The sequence below is a fragment of the Bubalus bubalis genome, chromosome 14 (genome assembly GCF_019923935.1).
Source record: "Bubalus bubalis isolate 160015118507 breed Murrah chromosome 14, NDDB_SH_1, whole genome shotgun sequence".
Classification (NCBI taxonomy): Eukaryota; Metazoa; Chordata; class Mammalia; order Artiodactyla; family Bovidae; genus Bubalus; species Bubalus bubalis.
The window spans coordinates 72,988,840-73,014,137 of NC_059170.1; the positions used below are offsets into that span (position 1 = coordinate 72,988,840).

The 25,298-nt window shown below is 49.0% G+C and overlaps 2 protein-coding genes across 9 annotated transcripts in view; both read right to left on the reverse strand.

Moving 5' to 3' along the window:
- Positions 1-7,868, reverse strand: part of LOC112577704 (ankyrin repeat domain-containing protein 26) — a 75,235-nt gene extending 67,367 nt beyond the window's left edge. The window contains 4 exon segments of the mRNA XM_045162728.1: positions 1,682-1,855; positions 2,014-2,128; positions 6,803-6,998; positions 7,001-7,868. Of these exon segments, the coding sequence (XP_045018663.1) occupies positions 1,682-1,855; positions 2,014-2,128; positions 6,803-6,998; positions 7,001-7,034 (519 nt within the window). The 5' untranslated portion in view covers positions 7,035-7,868.
- Positions 7,869-11,651: 3,783 nt separating this feature from the next.
- The window catches only part of LOC102405658 (ninein-like protein), a 94,705-nt gene continuing 81,058 nt past the window's right edge, over positions 11,652-25,298 (reverse strand). For all 8 annotated transcript variants that reach the window (XM_025264545.3, XM_025264551.3, XM_025264549.3 and 5 more), the window contains 5 exons: positions 19,926-20,084; positions 19,134-19,247; positions 15,970-16,140; positions 14,383-14,496; positions 11,652-12,612 (listed from right to left, as the gene is read on the reverse strand). In XM_025264545.3, coding sequence (XP_025120330.2) covers positions 12,421-12,612; positions 14,383-14,496; positions 15,970-16,140; positions 19,134-19,247; positions 19,926-20,084 — 750 coding nt within the window. In that variant the 3' untranslated portion in view covers positions 11,652-12,420. The remainder of the gene's footprint in view (positions 12,613-14,382; positions 14,497-15,969; positions 16,141-19,133; positions 19,248-19,925; positions 20,085-25,298) is intronic.

Sequence of the window (25,298 nt, forward strand, 5' to 3'; positions counted from 1 at the left end):
AAGATTTCTATTATGTTGTAAAATGCTTTCGTTATGTTTGAATTTTAAGACAAAGTCTACTGAGGCAAATTTTGCTTCACTGTGTTATTTTAGATTAAAAAAAAAAAAAAACCTTAAGTGGGGGAAAATATTTGGAAAATGTTTTACCTTTGACAAGTGCAGTGTTATCACAAATACCAGCCATAAACACATAAAGGAATGCTTTACTCTCTAATACTTGAGAAATATCATGATTAAAGTGAAATCTTAGACAATTTGGTTTCTTCAAAATACTTTCACTCAGGGAAGGCTGGAGCTTCCAAACACGAAAACTGAGGCCACCTGTGAGAGTGGAGGGAGTTCCTGGCGGGGCTGAAGAGGCCAGACTTCACATGCTTCCTGAAGAAAGAGCAGGAGGGGCAGCTCCCCAGGCACAGCTGCCACCCCACCGAGCAGCTCCCCGGGGCTGATCACGGGAGACCCCGAGGAGTACCTGGTGAACCAAGTGGTCACCAGCACAAGAGAACGCCCTTGCTGGGTGTCAAACATGACCTGACCCGCCTGGCTGGATCTCAGAACCCGGGGCCCTGGAGGGCTCAGGGCTCCAGGCCTGCTGCCTCCCAGGCCCACTTCCACTCACCCAGCTCCCCCTGCTGGGCACTGGGTCTCCTTCCTCCTCTGCCCACCCCAGCAGCCCACATTCCCTGAGCCCCTGTAAACAGCCAGTGCCCACATCACTTCACTCCCCTCAGGCCTTCACTTCCTGTGGGCTCAGAGCCTACCACCCACTCCCATGCATGTTCTAATGGGAAAGCCTTCCTTCTAGGGTAGAAGGGTGGCTGGCAGACAGAGCTCTGCCCTTTCTGGGGGCACCGACTTTTTTCACCCCCACCCCCTGACTCGGGTTTGGAATTGTTTTTCCATGGTTACAGGGCCTCATGGACACTATTCAAGTCAGGGAATGTTTAACAGGAGGATTCCTACGTGCTGTTTCTCACAAGTCCTTTGTTTCTTTTTAAGCAGAACAGCACGCTGCTCCCAGGAACTGGGGTCATTGTGTGAGACAGGCTTGAATCTCCTTTAGTAAACATTCTCTTTACGACAAAACTGGTTAGTCTCAATCCCCTTTCTTGAGATATGGATTGTCTCCTGACCTTGTGACCATCATCATCCCTTGTTCCCTTGGTAACGGTTACTGTACCTTTGGTTTTCTGATCTTTATCATTGACGAAAGAAACTTCTTGTACTACAGCCTATATATACTCACATAAAAATCATTAAAGCACCTTTGCTCCATCAGAGCTTGGGTCCCCATGTCTGTCTGTCTTTCTTTCTCTCTCTCTCCCCGGCTGATTCCTTGGAGCGCAGAGACCCGTCTTGCTCACTCTCCTGCCCGGGTTTCTAAGACTCTCTGGAGAAGGTGCCCAGTGCCTTCACCCCGCCTCGAGAGGGCGCCCGGTGCCTTCGTGAGAGACGCAAGTCCTGTCTCAAGGACTTTATTGGTTTTCTGCGTAAACCAGGGAGTATCGGCCTCTTTCTTTCTTTCACTTTCTTATCGTTGCCTCTAGGCGGCCAGGTCCCTGTCCATTAAAGGACCTCAACAATTCGGTTTACCTATTTACATACTGTTGTAAATAAAACACTTGTAGATTAAAAAAAATGCTTCACAAACATTTGGTAAATAAAGTTAGGTGACCGATACCTTGTTCCTGGCTTCTATATCGGCGTCATAGGAAAGCAGCTTTCCTGCGAGTGATAAATTCTGGCAAAAGACAGCATAGTGGACAGCGGTGTTGCCACCGACGTCCATGACATTTGGGTCAGCACCATGCTCCAGCAGAAGAGTCGCACACTCCTCCTCTTGGCATTCGACGGCCTGTTAGTGTTGTGCCAAGAAACAGAGTGTAAATTCTAGGAATTCAAAGTAAATAGACCACAAGCTTCACCAGTTTGCTATATTTCAATGAGATAAATTCACTTTTAGTCTCAGGAAATCACACCCATCTCATGTGGACACGGTTCGCTGTCCCATACCTTCATCAGCGCTGTCCTCTTTTCATTGTCACCGAGGTTAAGCAGGCATTTTCTCTCCAGGAGGAGAGTGACCACCGCTGAATGGCCACTGGCACAGGCCAAGTGGAGCGCAGTCCTATGAAAGCAAGAGCAATTTTTAGGAAACCCTAGTGTTACTGTTTCAAAGCAAATAATCGTTCCTGTGATTGAAAACATTCAATAGCATGCTATTCCTATCACTCTAAAACAAATATTTTGTTTTCTTCTGGAGAAAGAACAGTCTATATTCGCTTTAGCTCTTCTTACCACAGTAATCAAAGAACTATCTACTTGAATAGAACGAGCGTGACCTTGAGATTCAGTTCAACTTGGGTTTGTATTTGATTTTCACTCTGTCACTCATTAGCCGTTGCTCAGCCTCTCTGTGCCTCAATTTCCTCATCAACAGAATGGAGAGGGAGTAGTAGTTATCCCACAGGACATCACTGTGATGCTTACATGAGAGCCATGCAAAGGGTGCAGAACCTTTCCTGGCAGACAACAGCTCGTAACTGTTAGGTCATATTATCATATTTATTACTAGTACTACTAGTTTACAAGGACAACATCTCAATGAAGTCAAAGGATATGACACCTCCTTTGCAGATATATTTTGAGTATTAGAGACAACATTGTACTTCGGTGATTCTAATATGCTCATTTTCTCACATTTTAATGTCTCTGACATTGGAATATAACTTATAATTCACAGACTTTACAAATTGTAGAATTTTTGTTTGTCCATTTCTCTTTTTTCCCGTTGGTCTAATTCCCATGAGGTGTTTTCATCTAAGTTTGCTTTAGAGATGATGTATAATATATATTATTATATAATACAGGTGTACGACACAGTGATCCACAATTGTTCAAGGTTATAGTGCATTTAAAGTGACTATAAAATATTAGCTATATTCCCCATGTTGTACAATAAATATTTGTAGCTTGCAGGATTTTAGTTCCCTCACCAGAGGTCAAACCCTGGGCCCAGAGCAGTGAGTCTTAACCACTGGACTTCCAGGAAATTCCCAAGATTCCCTTGACTTCTGAAAAGGCTGAAAGTTGTCACAGGAAACCAATCCTCACAAAAAATTCTAAAACAAATTGAAAGTGCCAAATTATTTTTATCTGTGCCACATTCCTATGGAATATGGAATGAAGCAGGGCAAAGACTAATAGAGTTTTGCCAAGAGAACGCACTGGTCATAGCAAACACCTTCTTCCAACAACACAAGAGAAGACTCTACACATGGACGTCACCAGATGGTCAACACTGGAATCAGATTGATTATATTCTTTGCAGCCAAAGATGGAGAAGCTCTATACAGTCACCAAAAACAAGACCGGGAGCTGACTGTGGCTCAGATCATGAACTCCTTATTGCCAAATTCAGACTTAAATTGAAGAAAGTAGGGAAAACCACTAGACCATTTAGGTCTGACCTAAATCAAATCCCTTATGATTATACAGTGGAAGTGAGAAATAGATTTAAGGGACTAGATCTGATTGATAGAGTGCCTGATGAACTATGGACTGAGGTTCGTGACATTGTACAGGAGTCAGGGATCAAGACCATCCCCATGGAAAAGCAATGCAAAAAAGCAAAATGGCTGTCTGAGGAGGCCTTAGAAATAGCTGTGAAAAGAAGAGAAATGAAAAGCAAAGGAGATAAGGAAAGATATAAGCATCTGAATGCAGAGTTCCAAAAAATAGCAAGGAGAGATAAGAAAGCCTTCCTCAGGGATCAATGCAAAGAAATAGAGGAAAACAACAGAATGGGAACGACTAGAGATCTCTTCAAGAAAATTAGAGATACCAAGGGAACATTTCATGCAAAGATGGGGTCGATAAAGGACAGAAATGGTATGGACCTAACAGAAGCAGAAGATATTAAGAACAGGAGGCAAGAATATACAGAAGAACTGTACAAAAAAAGATCTTCACGACCAAGATAATCACAATGGTGTGATCACTCACCTAGAGCCAGATATCCTGGAATGTGAAGTCAAGTGGGCCTTAGAAAGGATCACTATGTACAAAGCTAGTGGAAGTGATGGAATTCCACTTGAGCTATATCAAATCCTGGAAGATGATGCTGTGTAAGTGCTGCACTCAATATGCCAGCAAATTTGGAAAACTCAGCAGTGGCCACAGGACTGGAAAAGGTCAGTTTTCATTTGAACCCCAAAGAAAGGCAATGCCAAAGAATGCCCAGACTCCCACTCAATTGCACTCATCTCACACGCTAGTAAAGCAATGCTCAAAATTCTCCACACTAGGCTTCAGCAATACGTCAACCATGAACTTCCAGATGTTCAAGCTGGTTTTAGAAAAGGCAAAGGAACCAGAGATCAAATTGCCAACATCCACTGGATCATCAAAAAATCAAGAGAGTTCCAAAAAAACATCTACTTCTGCTTTGTTGATTATACCAAAGCCTTTGACTGTGTGGATCACAATAAACTGTGAAAAATTCTGAAAGAAATGGGAATACCAGACCACCTGACCTGCCTCTTGAGAAACCTATATGCAGGTCAGGAAGCAACAGTTAGAACTGGACATGGAACAATCGACTGGTTCCAAATAGGAAAAGCAGTATGTCAAGGCTGTATATTGTCACCCTGCTTATTTAACTTATAGGCAGAGTACATCATGAGAAAGGCTGGGCTGGAAGAAGCACAAGCTGGAATCAAGATTGCTGGGAGAAATATCAATAACCTCAGATATGCAGATGACACCACACTTATGGCAGAGAGTGAAGAGGAACTAAAGAGCCTCTTGATGAAAGTGAAAGAGGAGAGTAAAAAAGTTGACTTAAAGCTCAACATTCAGAAAACTAAGATCATGGCATCTGGTCCCATTACTTCATGGCAAATAGATGGGGAAACAGTGGAAACAGTGTCAGACTTTATTTTGGGGGGGCTCCAAAATCACTGCAGATGGTGACTGCAGCCATGAAATTAAAAGACGCTTACTCCTTGGAAGAAAAGTTATGACCAACCTAGATAGCATATTGAAAAGCAGAGACATTACTTTGCCAACAAAGGTCCATCTAGTCAAGGCTATGGATTTTCCTGTGGTCATGTATGGATGTGAGAGTTGGACTGTGAAGAAAGCTGAGTGCTGAAGAATTGATGCTTTTGAACTGTGGTGTTGGAAAAGACTCTTGAGAGTCCCTTGGACTGCAAGGAGATCCAACCAGTCCATTCTAAATGAGATCAGTTCTGGGTGTTCTTTGGAAGGAATGATGCTAGAAACTCCAATACTTTGGCCACCTCATGTGAAGAGTTGACTCACTGGAAAAGACTCTGATGCTGGGAGGGATTGGGGGCAGGAGGAGAAGGGGACGACAGAGAATGAGATGGCTGGATGGACGTAAAGAGTTTGAGTGAACTCCGGGAGTTGGTGATGGACAGGGAGGCCTGGCGTGCTGCAATTCATGGGGTCGCAAAGAGTCAGACACGACTGAGTGACTGAACTGAACTGACTGAAATCAACTTTCAGATTTTTTTTATTTTCTTGTTTTGGTGCCCAAACCCAGGAAACTCCAGAATGTTGCCTTTGAAACCATTCTTAGAGAGGTCTCTGGGGTGGGGTATGTGTATTCTCACAACTGATTTATGATGTTGTACAGAGGAAACCAGCACAACATGGTACAGCAACTACCATCCAATTAAAAACACATTAAGGTTAATAAACAGTAGAACTAGAAAAAAATGGTCTTTGTCAGCACACACAAAAATGTATAGATAGGAATTTCAGTTTTCTTCTGGTACTTTTCTCACCCTGTGTATTTAAAATTTTTGATCTATACTCCCTCTGAACTTTTTGGTGGGATAAAAATCTAGTTACTTTTCTCTAAATAGTTACCAGGTTATTTCTCCACCATATACACATCATTTATCTTTCTAATAGAAATTAGAAAGATTTCTAATAGAAAATGTCATCAAGCAAATTTTTATATCTAAAAGGGCAAATCTTTGTCTACTATACAAAACTTTCAATTTCATCACAATTGAAGACAGCATGTGTAACCCAAAATCTTTAAAACCATGATGTTTATTTGGTTTAAATATGGAAAAACCATAGATCCTAAGAAAATGTCCTCTTAGTCAAGGACACAGCCAGCTTCCTACTTCCAAGCTGTCTTCTAAGGTCCTTCAGCAAGGAACCTATACACCTAAGTGTATACTGATATAAAATGGATATTGCATTGTATCTGAAGAATTTTTAACCCAGAAGTTGACCTGTCATGGGGATTATTTTTCTTACTATGCAGTTTTCTGTAATACATAACATTATGGTATAAAAATGTATACATTAAATGCCAACAACATCAAAAATCTGTCCACTGCCAATATCCACAATGGACAATCCATGGGAAGAAGGGTTTTCATAAATCACATGAGAAAAACAGTGTGAGAGCCAGGGAGGTCCAGAAGATTTCTTGAGAGCTATAGAACTTGAGAGTTCTTACTCATGAGTACATCATGTTAACACATGCATAACAACAAAGGAAGAGGATGAGGAAGGAGGACAAAAAAAGATGCTTTTCATGTTTCATTTCAGTTCTCTGATTACTGACATTCAGTTAAATCACTTTAAAACGACCACTAAAGTGCTCTGTAAGGGGAATTATAAGTGGGTCCGAAACCAGCTAAGGCTGTTTCAGCCTATCAAGTCTGTGGGGTGCTGGATCCCACAAAGGTGTCTGCGAGCCTTGGAGGGGAAACTCACAGGAGGGAGCCCTGCCAGGCCCTTCCTCCCCACTTACCTGTTCTTCTTGTCCCTGTCGTTCAGGCCATTCCTTCCGAGCAACAGAACCTGCTTCACTTTGGCTACGTTGCCTACGCTGGCAGCTTTGTGGATCTTTTTGAGGTCCCTGTCTCGGATGTGGTACCTGGGCTGGAAGCTGGTTCTATGATGACCTCTGTCTCTCCCCAGGCTGATGGAGGAGTCTAAGGGCGACTGCCCTTCTCACTCCTGTAGCCAAAAATCTTCTTCATCGCAGAGCCTATGGGCTCCAAACACACCTCACCTCCCCCTCGGCTCTTCACAGTCCCCTAAACCCAACACAAGCTCTACAGGTAAGCCAGAGCCGTCCCGCCGCAACCTCCCAGCTGGGAAGCTCAACGGTTTGGAATCTTTCATCCCAGAATGATCGTTGCTAAGCGACACCTCTAAACACACTGCCCTTGTGCCAGAATGCCCAGTGTGCATGTGCAAGAACTGGAAGTGCATTTTTCAAAAGAAGCAAACAATATCAATAAACCCTTACCTAAGGGAAGAAGGAAAGAGAGGAAACTGAAATAACCACAGAAAGGAAAGCGACATTACAACAGATACCTCAGAAGTAAAGAAGCATAATCATAAGGGGCTGTTATTATTGATGAACAGTTACAAATTGGAAAACCTAGAAGAAATAGATAAATTCTGAGAAACATACACCCTGTCAAGACTAAAACAAGAAAAAATAGAAAAACTCAACACTCCAGTAACAAATAAAGAGATTCAAATATTAATTAAAAAAAAAATCCCAAAAGTTAAAAGCTTAGGACCAAATGGCTTCAAAGCTCAATTCTACCAACATTCAAGTAAGAATTAAAAGTAAGACTATGCGTAAAAAACACTTGAAAAAATTTAAAACCCATTCATGATAAAAAAAACTTCAATAAAATAGAAATTTCCTCAATACCACTTATGGTATTGAGGAAATTTCCTCAAGGCCATTTATGAAAAGCATGAAAAGTGAAAGTGATAGTCGCTCAGTCATGTCTGACTCTTTGTTATGCCATGGACTATACAGTCCATGGAATTCTCTAGGCCAGAATATTGGAGTGGGTAGCCTTTCCCTTCTCCAGGGGATCTTCCCAACCCAGAGATAGAACCTAGGTCTCTCGCAACGCAGGCAGATTCTTTACCAGCTGAGCACCAAGGAACCCCAAGAATACTGGAGTGGGTAGCCAATCCCTTCTCCAGTGGATCTTCCTGACCCAGGAATCGAACCAGGGTCTCCTGCATTGCAGGTGGATTCTTTACCAACTGAGCTAACAGGGAAGCTAGTCTACTTGGGAAAACAGCGTCTGATAGTAGGAAAAGCAGGGACCAAGAGGCTTTGACCAGGATGGCTCCCATCGTTAAAAAGAAAAAAGCCCTCTGTCCTGTGGCTGATTCATGCTGATGTTTGGCAAAAACCAACACAATACTGTAAAGCAACTGTCCTTCAGTTAAAAATAAATTAAAAAAAAAAAACACCTCTCCCTCAACTATGCTGCCCCCTTTACCTGCAGCCTCAAAGGTGCTCAACTCACAACCAAACACCCTGAAGGAGCTGCCCAGCCTCACTCCTCCTCACTACAGCCTAGATTCTGCTCTCTCACTCTGGAATTGTTCTCTTTGCCACCGCAGGCGAAATCAAATGATTGCCTACAGGTGAAGGGAGAGAGCTCTCAGCACTTCAGGTCACAGGTGCTAGATGGTAAGGTTCAGAGAAAGCTGCCAGTGATGTTACCAGGGTATAAACATCACATGGTGAGGCCACGAGCTGGATCCTCACTGGAGGGAAAAAGAGCTCAAGACCCTCAGTCCCTGATCTGTCCCCACAGATGGGGAGGGGGGCAGGTTGGCGTGCATACAGTCACAGGCTGTTGTCACTTCCCAGCGGGGAGGGGACTCCTGCCCTGTGTCTGTGTGGCTGACGCACGGTGCTCTGATTAAGCATATCCCAGGTGTGGAGAACAGCTGGAGCGGATGTTCAACCTGCCTCAGTCTGGCTCCCAGGAAAGAGCAATGAGCTTTTTTCTCTTCCCAGGTGGTGGCTGAGGCTGGGAAGAAGCAGGAAACACACATTTGCTCCACAGCACATTCTGATCTAAACTCACAGTGTAGCGTCAACCTCTCATTTCTGATACTGCAGGACAGGCAACAGCCAACCTGAAAGGTGGTGAAATTGGCCCAGGTCTGAACCTGGGTGTGTGTGGAGTGGAGAGAGAGGATTCTTTATCAGGGACACGGATGAGCCCTGGGGCTGTTTTCAGCCCTTGAATGAGGCTGAGGGATGGGAGAACTATTTCTCCAGGATCGAGGCAAGTGCAGCCGGCAGCTCCAAGCAGTCCTTGGGCTGCTCTGTCCACATCTGCTCCCTGGATAGTTTCTGAAGCTGTCAGAGCACAAGAAAACTGTCTAAAGGAAAGTGGGATGCTGGCGTTCAGATGCTTAAATAAACCACATCTGTAGCAGGGCAGAACCCAAGGGCCATGTCTGGGCCCTCAGCTTTGAGAAGAGAGATCATAGTCGTATGTGGATAAGACAAAGCTCGGGATGCTGGAATCCTTTTGAATTATTACTCGCTCTGCCCCTAAATGAGCCTCAGATATTTTCAAACCAATTTATTTTCTCCATTTCTCTATGGATCCATGTATGTATCTCCTGTCTACTGTGATCTCAGCCTGCAAATTAAACTGTTTGCCTGGGGAGGGCGAGGGATAGCTCTCACCCAGTACTGATTTGGCACTAATATAAACTAACCCCCACAGTGATAAAGACAAACCAAGGGGTGCAGCAGAAGGAGTCAGATTTTGGTGGCAGGCAGGCCGTGCATGTGCAAATCCCAGCTCAAATATTAAGTTTAAACCCTCAGCCTCAATTGTCTCATCCAACTTTATGAAGTTGTGGGTGTTGGAGGTTATCACGTAGAGTGAAGGGGCATTTTGTTAAGCGTACACGTGGCAGCGGTCACTACTCTTGTCCATTTTTCATAATCACTGTTTCTGCAGAATCAGGGAAGCGCTGTCACTAGGTGGAGCGCTAGTCTAGTAAGGGTGGACATTAGGTATAATCAAGGCAAGGCTGGGGAGGAAGGAGGGGTCCAGCTGCTCTGGAGAGAGGGCAGGATGCAGTGGGCCTGGACAGGTGGGCACCAGGCCCCAGACCGCAGGGTGGTGAGTAGAGGAAGGCTAATGATGAAGGTCCTCGACTGAAGAGGAGCACAACTCAGGCCTAAACACGTCTGCCTGGACAAGACAAAGTACCGGTGGACCAGGGCCAAGGAATGCGCTGCTGGGGAGGGGACAGAGGGGAACCCATCTCCCTGGCTCCTCCAGCAGAAGGTGAGTAGCTGCTCCCCTCGGAAAGGTTAAGTAACCTCACCAAAGTCACGCAGACAGTAAGTGATGGACCCAAGGTTGAAAACTCAATTGTCTTTCCTACTGTGTAGCATGGGGCACTCTGCTCAATGGGATGTGGCAACCTTGGATAGGAAGGGAGTTTGGAATGAACACTGGAGTATGTGTATCTTTTTGAATTATAGTTTTCTCCAGATATATGCCCCAGAGTGGGATTTCTGAATCATATAGTAGTTCTAGTATATTTTCAGCTTTTTAAGGGATTTCTATACTGTTCTCCATAGTGGCTATACCAGTTCACAGTATTACCAATAATGTAGGAGGGTTTCCTTTTCTCTACACCCTCTCCAGCCTTTATTATTAGTAGACTTTTGGATGATGGCCACTCTGACCTGTGTGATGTGATACCTCATTGCAGTTCTGTCATGCATTTCTCTGATAATTAGTGATGCTGACCATCATTTCATGTGCCATCATTTCATGGCAATCTGTCTATCTTCTTTGGAGAACTGTCTATTAACATCTTCTGCCCATTTCTATTTTTTATTTTTATTTATTTGTGTTGCCCATTTATAAATTGGGTTTTTGGGTTTTTATTTTTATTTTTTTGACGTAGAGCTACATTTGTATATTTTGGAGATTAATCCCTTGTCAGTTGCTGCCTTTGCAAATATATTTTCCATTAGTTTTTTATTTTGTTTTTGTTTCCTTTGGTGTGCAGAAGCTTTTAAGTATAATTAAGTTCCCTTTGTTTATTTTTATTTTTATTTTCAGTATTCAAAGACATGGATCAAAAAGGATAGTTCTGCAGTTTATGTCAGAGTGCTTTTTTTTTTTTTTTTGGCTGTGCCATGCGACTTGTGGGATCCTAGTTCCCTGACCGGGGATCGAACTCAGGCCCACAGCAGTGAAAGTGCCCAGTCTTAACCCTTGGACTGCCAGAGAATTCCCTCAAAGAGTGTTCGGCCTATGTTTTCCTCTAAAAGTTTCCATTTAGGTCTTTGATCCATTTTGAGTATATTTTTGTGTATGGTATCAGAGAATGTCCTAATTTCATTCTTTTACTGTAGCTGTCCAGATTTCCCAGCACCACTTATTGAAGACGGTTTTCTCCACTGTCTATCCTTGCCTCCTTTGTCATAGGTTAAGCGACCAGAGTTGCATGGAGAGAAGAGCCCACTTTATGTTGTTGAGTCCTCCTACCCCAGATCTGATCTTTCCATCTATTCCCCCGGTTTAAGGCTTTTCTCATTCAGCACGGACAGTAAATGTGCAGACAGACGGAGGGGAGGGGGCGTGCAGCAGCTTCAGGAGAGCGGAGGCCACCAGGACAGGGAGAGAGGTTGGCTGCAGTAGAACAGGGACTGGGCTTCTGTCCAGGATGCTGTAACAGTGTCCTTAACACATCTGCATGTTTATGTAGTACATATGAGTGCTTCCTATAGAACTATTTTTCTATATCTCTGAAATATTTTAGTTTAAAAAATATCTAGAAGTTAATCGGTTTTAATAGAAAAGGATTTTATTGCAAATACAGTGACTTCATATTACAGTAGTTTATTCTGATAAACTAAATGACCATACTTTATGTATATCTTGGATATAAAACTATACTTTTTCCCTTTTTTTTTTTAAACATATCATACACTTTCCAGTGTGATGACATTTCAAAGAGGAAAAGATTGCATTCACAATGGATACCATCTTCCCTGAGTCCACAGCCCTAAAATACCAGCGCTGTCTAGACTCCCTCGTGGTGGAACAGGCCCTGACAAAAAGGCTTCCTTCCTCTATCCCTTATCGCCAGTTGAAAGTCACAGAAAGTACGTTTCTGGAGTCTCTCTATCGATCCACCAACGAGAATGCTGGTGACTAAACCCATAGCATTAACAGTGCAATGGTAAAACTATAGAGCCCTGACTTTGCATTTGAATCTCTGTAGCCAAGGTCAGAAGTGCAACATTAAAATTGCTTTATTTTACCATTTACCTTGCTGGGAACCCCATAATCTGTTTTGCTTGTCAGTAGCAAAATTAGGAATGTAACTCTGGAAGTTACCCAAGGACCACTAAAAAAAAAAAGTAGTCTTTTACAATCTGTTTCCCCAGCATCTGGCACACAGACCTTCATTAAATGCTTGTGAGATAAACAGAATCACAATCCTCGTCTATCCAGGGGCGTACAGCCAGTAAGCCACAATAAGTTACAGCGTCACAGTGGTTTACTTTAAAGATGTTCTTTCAAAATGAACTCCAGGAAGAAAAGCAGTCTACACAGCGAGGGATGCTGCAGCGATCTTGCTGAGTAGTTTGTTGAGAGCTCTAACTTTTTCTTCCAAGAATCGGGATTTTTTCTCGGCACCTCGTTGCTTCTCTTCAGTGACTTGAAGCGCTTTTGTCAGGTGAGCATTTTCCACATAGAGCTCCTTGAGCAGCAGATCAGATCGGGTGTTCTTTTCAAACTGGAGAGGGGAGAAAGCCACAGTGTACTGCACGTCTAACGCAGCCACGCCACGCCACCAGCTCTCCCTTCCTATTCCTCCACACGCATTCAGACTAGTTTGGGGAACCTTACAAATCAGAGAAATGTTAGATGTAATGACAGGTTTTGTTATCCTGGCATGAGAGAGGAAACTGACGAACTATGTGGTAGAGAAAATTTAAGCCAACTTTGTACAAATTGACTTATCACGAAATGAAGACAAGAAGACCCAAATCTGGAGGCCTCCAAAAATCAATGAGGAAACTGTCAAGAGTACCCAAAATGATGGCCTTATCTCAGTGTGCTCTGCAGGCCCACCATGTCAGCCAGGACGCACCAAGGCACCTTGGGTGCCACCCACACGACACCGACAGGGGCTTCAGTGATGGGGACACAGGATACACTAGTCAAGATGCAAAGACGCAGGGGTCCCGGCTTTGGGCTTTGAAAGTCCGCGCTGAGGCCACTCACTCAAGTAGCTACTGAGCAGCTCTGCAGGCCAGTGCTGCCCGGCCACGGCCCTGCTCCCACAGGCACGTGTTCTAACGGGAGGAGCCAGCAGAGCACGCAGGGTCAGGTGGCGTGTTAACAGAGAACCCAGGCGGGGGACACAGCTGAGCCTGAGGTGCACAGAGACCTGAAAGAAGCATGGAGGACGCCGGGGCAAACCTCGCGGGCAGAGGCCGGCGCATGCGCGGTGGCAGGAACGGCCAGGAGGCCCATGAGGAAGGCCGGGCCGCCACGCCGGCTGGGCGAGGGGCCGAGGGGAGGGGGCCAGGTCCTGCAGAATCTCGAGGCCACCGGAGAAGCCGCTGTCTACTCTGAGGCAGGCCGCAGCTCCAACGTATCTAAGGAAGACTGCTGCTGCTGACGGGCTGGCAGAGGAGACGAGGAGCCCAGCTGTCAGGACCCAAAAGACCGGGCGTGGGGCGCGCGATGGGAGCTCTGCTCTGCACCGAGGGCCGCGCTGAACAGCCAGACGGGCCCCTGGGTGGCCGGGCGGCTGGGAGCAGACAGCTCTGAAGGGGCGCCTGTCAAGGCAGCAGAGAACTCGCTGGGAGGACCGGGCTCCAGAAGGCGGTGCTGAGGAGACCGGAGAGGGGGCGGCAGAAGCGGGGCTGGGCGAGCTGAGCGCATGGCCATTTCTCTGGGACCTTCTGGTCTTACGGGGACACAAGCCCAAGTCACAACTGAGAGGAGGGGAGGGGTCTGGGGGTCAGAGGCAGAGCGGAAGGGCCCCCAGACAGGGGTGTGGGGGAAAGGCGGCAGCTGGGACAGTCAACCCCTACCCGCCCCCTCCCCCAGCATGTAGGAGCCTCAAGATTTACTTGGGGTTGAGGTTTTACCAAGACTGACTGGGGGGTAGGGGGTCACCAGGAATCTGACGGCTGGGAAGGAAAGTGAGGACCCGGGGATCGAAAAGGTTGGAGGGCGGTGGTGCCGGCAGGGCAGGGGCTACACAGGCGGGAGTGGGGGTCTGCAGCGGGCAGCCTGCGTGGAGTGACTCGAAGTGGGGACCCGCGGCTCAGGGCGCTGTAGATAAACCACGTTCGGTCACTGTGGAAGAGAAGCATTTCCACAGATGCTCACATTTCACTTCCTGGAGCAGCAAGCAGACCTCATAGGACAGCAAGGCCTCTCTCTCCCCTCTCCCTGCCCTTCTCAACACTTCCGCAGGACACAGGGTTCTCTGGGGTCCTGTCTCCCTCATCAGCTACCCGGATGCCCAAAGGAGGCGTCCGTCACTCACCTGTTCCTTCAGCTCACCCACTTTCTCTTGGAGGAGCACTTCCATGTTCTTCAGAATCATTTCCACCTCCTCCACCCGCTCTTCTGTTGCTTTCAGCTGCTTTTCATGTGCTTCCTGAATAAGAGGAGGTTAGAGATCAACACCAGAGAAGGCAATGGCACCCCACTCCAGTACTCTTGCCTGGAGAATCCCAGGGACGGGGGAGCCTGGTGGGCTGTCGTCTATGGGGTCACACAGAGTTGGATACGACTGAAGCGACTTCGCAGCAGCAGCAGTGGCAGAGATCAACACGGTACATTGGCTGAAAATGGTGGAAAAGGACCAAGATGGGGGCTGCAAACTGACGCCTCAGGGACAGAGAGATCTGGACAGAATCACTGGACAGGTGGCGGCTGCCAACAAGAAGCATTAGAACAAATGATGCTGGGTTAATAAATTGCCTCGTTCGTAAAAAAAAATAAAAATAAAATAAAAAGAATCATCTCAGGCTTATTTACTTTAGAATGGAAATCAGCTGAAGTGTACAAAATCTGAGTATCTGGCTAACCTTTCATCTATAGGGAGGGATGGTTAGAAATGTCTCACAAGCCACAAAGCTGCATTTCTCACTGTAGTGTGAGCAGATAAGAGACTCTTTGTCCTAAATGACTCAAAGTTGAGTTTCCAAACATGGTAGTCTTTCTAGGGGATCTCTGACTAAATTTCCTTTGTCAATAATCTGTCCTAGCTTAAATGTCTCTCCAGCACAATGTGTTTGCATAATGCTAAAAGGCTGTTCTTCGTTAGAATTTGTGTTTTACAAATGTCAGATTTTACCCACCTTTCCAATCTTGCACAAATTCCTTCCTCAGGAAGGCACCTAGCCCTCTGCCGCTTCTCACCCTCCCACTGACCCATGAACTTTGAGGACCCAAATGTGCTTCCCCAGGCTCGCACTTTGAGGTGCTCACTCACTGATGCCTGAGAGACTGCTCTGAGGTGGGAACCACTGCCACCAGAGGTTGAAAGAAATGGAAGCACAGAGAGTTGAATCACTCACTCAGTTAAATCACTCGGCTCAGGTGGTGGAGCCAGGATCCAGTCCCCCACAGTGCACGCGCTGAACCACTGTTCTGCGGCCCTTTTAAGGCAGCAGCTCTGTTTCTGCATGTGAGCCTGGCACACAGCAGGGCTCCCCAAGTCCGTGCTGTCACTGTGCTGATCTCTTGTCCAACCAGCACCCCACACCTCTTGCTGCTTTGAAACATGCCAAGCACAGCCCACCCCAGGACCTTTGCACCTGCCTGCACTCCTGAAGAGCTATCCCTGCCCATCCCTCTCTTGTGGCCCTTCTATCACCACCTTTCAGACCTGGAAGCAGGCCACGTGTGTAGCTGGCTACAGACACACACAGCCCAGAAAACAGGCTGGGGGACTCGGGTCGGCCGCTCAATGCCCACCAGCTCCCCAGCGAAAGCCGGGTCCCGTGGCTTCCATAAACATCCCACATGGTGGGAGGGCTGTCGGGCCATCCTCCCCCTGGAACCAGAAAGCCTACTCGCCCTCCCCATCACCCCCAGCTGGCCCCCGAGCCCGGTCCCCACTCACCTGGGCCTCCACCTGGAGCCACCGTGCCCCCCGCCACTCCCCTTCCAGCAGCCGCTGCAGCTCGGCCACGCGGCCTGCGGGCACGAGCTGTGCCATCTCCTCCCGCAGCTGCCGCACCTGCTGGGTGTGCTGCGACCGGGCCAGCCGCAGCCTCTGGGTGGCTCCATACAGCTGCCAGGGAAAAGGCACAGCGGTTGGGGTGACTGCCCAGAGCTACAGGGTCACCACCAGACACAGAAAACTGCATCTCTACCTGGTAGGCCACCCCACAAGGGAAGGGCGTGTCCAGCAGAGCCCACGATTTCTAAAGAGTCGATTTATCTGATGCCTACACTCCATTTCCTGGTAGTTCAGACGGTAAAGAATCCGCCTGCAATGCAGGAGACACGGGATATGTGGATTTGGTCCCTGTGTTGGGAAGATCCCCTGGAGAAAGGCATGGCAACCTACTCGAATATTCTTGCCTGGGGAATACCAGGGACAAAGGAGCTTGGCAAGCTAAAGTCCATGGGGTTGCAAAGAATCGGATGGGACTGAGCGACTAACACAAAGTCCATTCAGGGGCGCTTCTGTACCCTGAGAGCCTGGAAGGCCTGCCTGTAGCCCTCCCTGTGACCTCGTACCGGATCCTGGGAGGATCAAGTTATTCTGTCCTGTTTACCCCCTGGGTTCTTTGCTGGGTTTAATTCCTTCAATAATGGGACTCACACCAGCTGTGTAGAGCAGCCTCCCTCTAAATGTAGAGCTCACGCTCCTGAGACGGGCTGTGGCCAGGGCCCCGGAGGTGGTTGCACAGCATCTGGAGAGGTGTGGATGTGGACGGACTCGGCCACCTGCTTCCTCGGCACAGAACCCACAGGATCGCTGGCACCAGGCTGCCCAGAGCCTGGCCACTTTCCCTGAATGGAGTGCCTGGGAGGCCATCTAAACACCATTTACACCACGGGCTCCGGCGGCCTCGTCTGGAGCACACAGACCTGCCCTGAGACCCCGTGGACGGGAGAGGCGGCGGCTCCACCAGGGGCCCTGCTGAGGGCAGGCAGGGGAGGAGGGCACTGGCCACCCCGGGCAGGGGTGAAACTGTGAGCCACAGCCCTACTCCCTCACTGGCCTGTGTCACCGCGTGTCTGAGGGGCCACCCTGGGCAGTTTCCCCGGACAGACCCCCAGAAGCACACCACACACACAGGTCCAGTGGGGCAGCTGCCACGCTCCTGGGATGAAGAGAGGGGAGGGAAGTTCTCACACACCCTCCACCAGACGTAGCCGCCTCCCTGCGGCTTTAGAGCTTCGGATGATCACTATGCAGTCACTCCAGCCCAGGTCTGAGTCCCGCACACCTGCCTGGGTGCCTTGCTGCCTCCTGCAGCCGATGCTCTGCTTAGCCCTGAAGCCTGACCACAGGCCTCGTCGTCCACTCTCCTTGGCCAGGCAGTATTCAGCACGGCCCAGCTGAGTGCCCCTGAGGCCCTCCTTGTAAAGCAAGGTGTGGGTGGAGGGTGGGCCCGCTCCGGAGAGCCCTGCTGGACCACCACGTGAGAAGGCAGGATGTCCCCAGAAGAGAAGCGGGGCCCCTGCAGCCAGGAAGCCAGGGCCTCCGTGTTCTGGGTGCTGGGGTGGGGCAGTGAGCCCCTCAGACGATGGCGGACCTCTCCACCCTGAATCCAGGCTGGCACGGCCAAATGTGGGGCAGTGATGCTAAGGAAACCCCCAGCACAGTGCTCAGCAGCCTGGATGCTTGTCTGCCCTTCCTGGGTGCTTGGTTGCCACGCAACAAGGACCCGATGCCACGGAGAAGATGGTGCAGGTGCCCCCGCCCGCAGCACCCCAGGATGCCGGCCGTGTAAGCACCCTCTTTGACGCCTGGCTCCCCTGCTGGCCCTGGGACCTCAGGACCACTCCCTCTTCATGGCTCTGGATGCACCCTCACCTCTGCACCCCCGAAGGTCCCTAGATGCCCTGTAAGTGCCTTACTTCTCTCTGCACACTTTCATCCAGGCGTGTTTTCGGGGGTCCTCATCTAACTCACCAAAGGTGACACCAGCTGCCTCACAGCAGCCGCTCCTGCCCGTGACAGCGGCCGAGTGCTGGGCATCCCCCCACCCCAGCGGGCAGGGAAGCCTCCGGCAGCCCAGTCCTGCTGCCCACGGGTGGATCTGTCTTCTCCACCTCAAAGGCTCAAACCAGTCCAGCAATTTCTCAAGGTTCCTTTTGCACTACAAACAGGGAAGGGGGCCCCCAGTACACAGAGACACCTTGGAGAAAGTGCCTGCTGACAGTGGGGGACTGGGCCCACAGGGGTCTGCCAGCCCCTCCTAAGACCCTGGACAGGGAGGGGTCCCACATGCAGACAGACCCTTCTGCAACCTGGGCCATCTGAGAAGTGACCTCTCACACCAGGTGTCCACAGCTAAGTCCAGGGGTCAGACCAGGTGGGGAACCTGGTACCAGGCTGAGCAGAGACACGAGGCTTAAGAGACCCTCTCTCACAGCCCCTTCCCCCTGAAGACCCTGGCTCTCCAAGCGCACCCCATGTCTGAGTCCACCAGGGCCTGAGGCCCTCAGGACACCTCACACCGTCAGCTCCCTCCTCTCCTCCTGCTCGAGCTCCTCGGAAGAACCAGCCCTGCGTCCCAGCACCTCACGCTGGCAGGCACCCACCACCCCTCCTGGGCCCACTCTGCTCACATCTGTGTGTCCCAGCCCGTGAGCTCCCTGCCTCCCCGCTGCTGCACCTCTGAGCCTGGCAGGCACCAGACAAGCGCAGGGCAGGGCATTGGCAGCACTGCCAGACACATGAACAGGCGTGTGACACCCGGGCTCCACCAGGGCGAGGAGCTGGTCCCCTCGGGGGCTGCTCCGCCCGCGGCCTGGACCTCGGAGGCCACCTTCCGTGTTCCCTGGCTCCTCCACCTACAGAGGGCACACCCAGAGGTGCTGCTATGCCCACCTGCCCTCGTGAGGGAACAGGCACAGCCCTTCACACAGTTCACTCGTGTTCCACCTGACCCTGGACGGGGCCTGACTGAATCCTCGGCCTGGAGGGCGCCCCCCTAGCTGTGTGGCCTCAGCCAGCCCCGCGACGCCCTTGGCCGGACTAGTCCCGTGCAGGCTGTCAGAGGCGAGGCTGACCCCCCTCAGCCGGGGACCACCATGCACACTCACCTGGTCCCGACTCTCTTCAAGGGCCTCTCTCAGCTGTGACTGTGCCAGTCTCAGGCTCTGACGGTCCTGAGTCACGCGGTCAAGTTCAAGTTCAAGTTTTTGGATTTGGTTACCCTGTTTTTAAATGTCAGTTTCACAAGTATAAGAAGAACACTAGCAACGTGATACGTGCTTAATGCAGAAACTTCAGAAAAGCAAGAATTACAAAATTTAAGTCAGCAGTGATCACAGCACACCCAACATGCTGTATCTCCTGGCCCTTCCTCCACACACACACAAGCTGCCACCATGACATCGTGGGCCATGCTTTCTCCTTTATAATGTCCAGAGCATTAGACACTATTCAAAAATGTGGTTTTTAATGGCGGCACCAAAATTTACTGACTTAGTCAACATGGTTGATGATTCAAAGCTAATTCCAATTCTGTTGTGCTATTATAAACACCAGAGCAATGAAAATATGTTCAGCTAAGTCCATACACAATGTTCAGTAAAGTTCCCACAGCAGAATCATGAAGTCAGAGCACACCAACGTTCTTGACCACTCTTGATGTATGTTTTGCCTAATGACCTCTGGAGAGGTCACCCCAATTTAGGCTCCTATCATCAGGATTTAATTCCTTTCTGCTACTTTCTCTAGAGGTACCAGGCTTTGCAAAAGCTGCTGGAAGTTCACACACTTTTCAGGGCTCACTTGTGCAGCCCCTCGCTTTACCTGCAGGCACGTCAGGGCTGACCCTGGTCTGTTTGAGGCCCGGCTGCCTGCCCCTCCCTGCCCCGCCTGCCCTTCACCTGCAGCCCCTCCCGGAGCTCGGCCTCCTCCAGTCTGTGTATCAGCAGCTGGACGGTGGCGGGACTCTTCTCGCTTTGGGTCTGGTGGGTAGAGGCCTCCTCTCCGAGCTGCAGGACCCTGTGGTTGAGCTGGGACAGTTCATCCCTACACTTCTGACTCTGGAACAAACAGGGAGAAGACACAGGTAGGAAAGTTATTTTTTTAAGCCAGCAGCATCCCAGGGGTCCTCAACCAGGGACACTCTTCACCCCAGGCGAAGCTTGGCAATCTTTGGAGACCACTTTGGGCATCACAGCTGGGGGTGGGGTTGCCATTAGCAACTAGTGGGTGAGGCGCTCGCTCAGTGTCCCCAGAGTGACGGGCTCTCAGGCCACCGGGTGGAGGATGAACTACGATCAATCCCCCAAGAAACAAACGCTGGGCACCAGGAGCACTCACATCCCATCAACATCCCATCACTGCTCTGGAGAACTGGCATGCTTTTCTCGTTTCTCCCACGGTTATTTCTGACATTATCTTATACAAGTTGAAGGAAAAAAAAAACCCAGAACCCTAGCTAAACCTGAGACACATGATTCTCTTTAAAAATCTGATCACTGTCATTAAACACAGCACACTGATGAAATGACCCACTTTGCAGACAGTGGATGCTGGACGCTGGCAGTGCGGCCTGGGATAAATGGCAGCCAGCAGGCGACACAAGGAAGCTCGTTATCGCCAACCGTGTGTCACACGCCTTCACACAAACCATGTTTTGCTCCTCTGCTTTTCCCTAGCAATTGCTCCGGAGGCTGAGGGTCTGAAGCCCTCTGTGCCTCGGAGCAGGGTTCATGCACAGCTGGGCGGATGCATCACTGTCGCCCCAGGGTGGGTATTCCCACCTTATCAGCCAGGCTCGGGGAGGCAGGCAGCAGTGGGAAGAGGCAGATGGGAACCGCGGGTGTCTCCAGGGTACAGCAGGAGTCTGGGAAACCAGAGGTGACAAACGCACTCCCAGAGTGAGTGGGCCTCAGCAAGGACACAAGGCTAGCAGGTGAAAATCCACTACGCTTCTATGTCCTGACAGTGAACGTGCAGAAACCCACGAGAAAAACAAAACGCCATTTCCGCTCTGGCCTGGAAAGAGCTTGGAAGTCGTCACTCCCACCCTCCCAGCAAGAACAAAGAAAAAGCTGAGTAACTGAAAGTCAACAACTCTTCTCAGGCCCATCAGGGAACTGAAGTCACAGGGCAAACCAATGCTCTGAAAACCAGAAAGAAAGACAGGCGAAGAGCGTCACAGCTCACCAGGAGCCAAAGGCTGGAGGCCTGAACAAGGCGGCTGCTGTGGGTAGAACCGGGTCCACAAAGTCACCAGTCTGGAGACAAGGCTGCTAGCAGGTAATTCAGGTTCAATGTGCTCGAAAGGTGGGGTCCTAATCCAATGGGACAGTGACTTTATAAGAAGACACAGTGAGAGGGGGCTCCCCACAAGCCTGGAAGAGCCTCACGGGAACCAGGCCGGCCCCGCCTTGACCGAGGCCTTGAGAACCTTGGAACAATAAACCCTGTAGTTGAAGCCGCCTGCTTGTGGTGTCTGTATGAGCCTGAGGAGACTAGGACCACGCCTGTTTTGAAGCACACAGAGCGTTCTGTTCTCTGCCCTCGAGGGAAACCTCCTTCTTCACCAGGCCTGAGCCAGCGAGGGGAAGGGGATAGCCAAGTGGAGCCCCCGCCAGCTGTTCTGACTCAGTGTGACTCACTACTGGACTGGCTCAAATAAGAGTGACAACACCAAGTGTGGACAAGGATGTGGGGCAACTGGGCCTGGCATACGCTGCTGGTGGGAACATAAACTTTTAGTAGCTGCTCTGGAAAACAGCTGGGCAATTTCATATAAAACTAGACATGTAGCTGCCGTACAGATGAGCAATTGTCTCCTGGGCATCTATCCCGTGAAATGAAGACCATCCACACAAAGACCTGCCTAGGAACGTTCACTGCAGCTTCTGTGACGGCCCAAAACTGGAATCAGCCCAGCCATCCTTTAAAAGGTGAGCATTAAGACAAGCTGGTTCCAAATTGGGAAAGGAGTATGTCAAGGCTGTATATTGTCACCTTGCTTGTTTAACTTACATGCAGAGTACACCATGCAAAATGCCAGGCTGGATGAAGCATAAGCTGGAATCAAGATTGCCAGGAGAAATATCAATAACCTCAGATACGCTGATGACACCACCCTTATGGCAGAAGGCAAAGAGGAACTGAAGAGCCTCTTGAAGAAAGTGAAAGAGGAGAGTGAAACAGTTGGCTTAAAGCTCAACATTCAAAAAACTAAGATCATGGCATCCGGTCCCATCAGTTCATGGCAAATAGATGGGAAAACAATGGAAACAGTCATAGACTTTATTTTCTTGGGCTCCAAAATCACTGCAGATGGTAACTGTAGCCATGAAATTAAAAGGCGCCTGCTCCTTGGAAGAAAATCTATGACCAACCAAGATAGCATGTTAAAAAACTGACAAAGGTCCATCTAGTCAAAGCTATGGTTTTTCTAGTAGTCATGTATGGATGTGAGAGTTGGACCATAAAGAAAGTTAAGTGCCGAAGAACTGATGCTTTTGAACTGTGCTGTTGGAAAAGACTCTTGAGAGTCCCTTGGACTGCAAGGTGCAGACACCAACCAGTCCATCCTAAAGGAAATCAGTCCTGAATATTCATTGGAAGGGCTGATGCTGAAGCTGAAACTCCAATACTTTGGCCACCTGATGTGAAGGACTGACTCATTGGAAAATACCCTGATGCTGGGAAAGACTGAAGGCAGGAGCAGAAGGGGACGACAGAGGATGAGATGGTTGGAAGGCATCACCGACGCGATGGACATGAGTCTGAGCAAGCTCCGGGAGTTGGTGATGGACAGGGGAGCCTGGCGTGCCGCAGTCCTTAGGGTCGCAGAGTCGGACACGACTGAGAGACTGAACTGAACTGAAGACGAGCTGTGGGGGGACATTAATGCCTTGGAATGCCATCCAGTGGCAGGAAGAAACTACTGTGGACACGCAGCAGGGAGCCGTGCTATGTGCGGAGAGGCAGTCCCAGAGAGCTCATTCGGTATGGTTCCTTGTGTGTCACTGGTGAAATGGTACAAGTTTGGCTGTCCTCTGTCACTTTCATCAGGAGGCTCTTCAGTTCCTCTTTGTTTTCTGCCCTAAGGGTGCTGTTGGGGCTGGGATAGGTGGGCAGAAAGACAGATGGCGGATGTAGCTGTGAATGAATAATATGAAGGACCTAGTGGCACTGCAGCTGGGTTGTGGAGACATGAACCTGCACAGGGAATAAAACCGTGTAGACCTGACACCCACACGAGAACATACGCAAAGCTGCGGAAGCATGTGGACTTTCTGGGTGGCCCCGTGGTTAAGAATCTGCCTTCCGAGGCAGGACACTCGGGTTCCATCCCTGATTGGGGAACTAAGATGCCACATGCTGTGGGGCAACGAAGCCCCTCCCCCAAGAAAAAGAACACCCCCCGCCCCGCAAAAAAAACTGGGGAAGTAAGACCTACGGATGCATCAATGTCAACAGCTTGACTGTGATGCTCATTAAGGGCTGACTTGCGCCACCCCCCACACCCCAATTCAATGTTGAAGCCCAAACCTCCAATCCTGTACAGAGGGACTGCAGTTGGAGACCGGGTCTTGAAAGAGGTGATTAAGGTCGAGGTCATATGAATGCAGTATGATGGTGCCCTAATAAGAGATGACGACACAGACGCATCTGAAGGAGGATCACGGGAGGACACAGGCAGGACAGTTGTGTACAAACCAGAGAGAGGCCTCAGAAGAAACCAGCCCCGCCTGACCTGAACTTCTAACTCTGAGAACTGTGAGGAAATAAACTTCTGTTGTGTAAGCCCCTCAGTCTGCGGTGCTTTGCTATGGCAGCCCTAGCATACTAATGCAGATACTATACTAAAGTTTCATAAAACGTGACCACAGGGGAAACTGGACAAAGTGTATTCCTCTGTAATATATGTCTTACAACCACATGTGAGCCTGCAATTATCAGTAATAATTTCAATTTTTAAAAAAATTAAAAAAGAATGACACATCCAAGCTGTGTGAAGTGAACTGAAAGAAGCTCAGTCGTGTCCAACTCTTTGTGACCCCATGAACTATACAGTCCATGGAATTCTCTAGGCCAGCATACCGGAGTAGGTAGCCTTTCCCTTCTCCAGGGGATCTTCCCAACCCAGGGACCAAACCCAGGTCTCCCACACTACAGGTGGATTCTTTAGCAGCTGAGTCACAAGCGAAGCCCTCCAAGCTGTGTGCTTGGGTACAAAAGCCAATAAGAGAGACCAAGTGCAGAAAGCATTTATTCATGGACCAAAGGGAGACCAGTGTGGTGGTCAGTGCTAAACAGCGTGAGAAGGGCATTCACGTGCAGGCTACAGGGGACTGACCAAATGGTAAGTGCATCCACTGAGGATGATGGAGACCAGGCTTTTCACTGCTAGAGGCATAAGTTATAAATACAGAGAGAGAAAGCTAGAACCATCCCCGTGATATTGGAATTTCAGAGTTTGAATTTATGATTTCTGGTAGAGAGGTGTACAAATAAATATACCTGAAACCACGTGCATGAGAGCATAATAAATATACCCTCCCTAGTTCCACGCGCTAACTGCATTTGGACATAGTGATGATCCCGGAGCCGTGAGCACCCCCAGTACCCAAATCTGGGTCTCCAAGTACCATTCTGAGCTAAAAGTCACCAAGGATTCCTTGGAGAAGTGGGTGCTTCCAGGGTTGGGGCAAGGGAAGTACCAGATGAACCTGGAATATCATGGGACACTAGAAAGTAAGGAAGTGCTCAAATAATGACCAGGACCTGTCTGGAGGGCCCAGAACTCACCCGGAGGGTGCTCTTATTAGCCAAATCTGGGACAATTGAGCATGAAAATAAATACTGATGGTAACATATTATAACCTATTAAATAAACAGGGAGAACAACTGGGTGAGAGTTTGATGAAGAACAGGACATTCACATCATATCAAAGGATTTTCCTATAAAATGTTCCGTAATTACCAAGGGGAAAGTAACTTTGTGAAGAAGCCTGGCCAACAGCACCTGACCAAGAATCTAAAGACGTCACTAAAGCTTGTGTCCCCGGACAGGATAGAATGAGAAGGGGATATTCCCACATAATCTGAATCCAATTATAAGGAAGTTTTAGACACACCAAAACAACTGCTTATAACCTTCAAAAGCACCAGGTCCTAAGAACAAGGAAAGGCAGACTGAAGCCACACGAGGTCCCGGCTGTGGCTGACGGGGCCACAACCCGTCATATCCACACTGATTCCCCAGCTTGGAGTGGGAGCGGGCT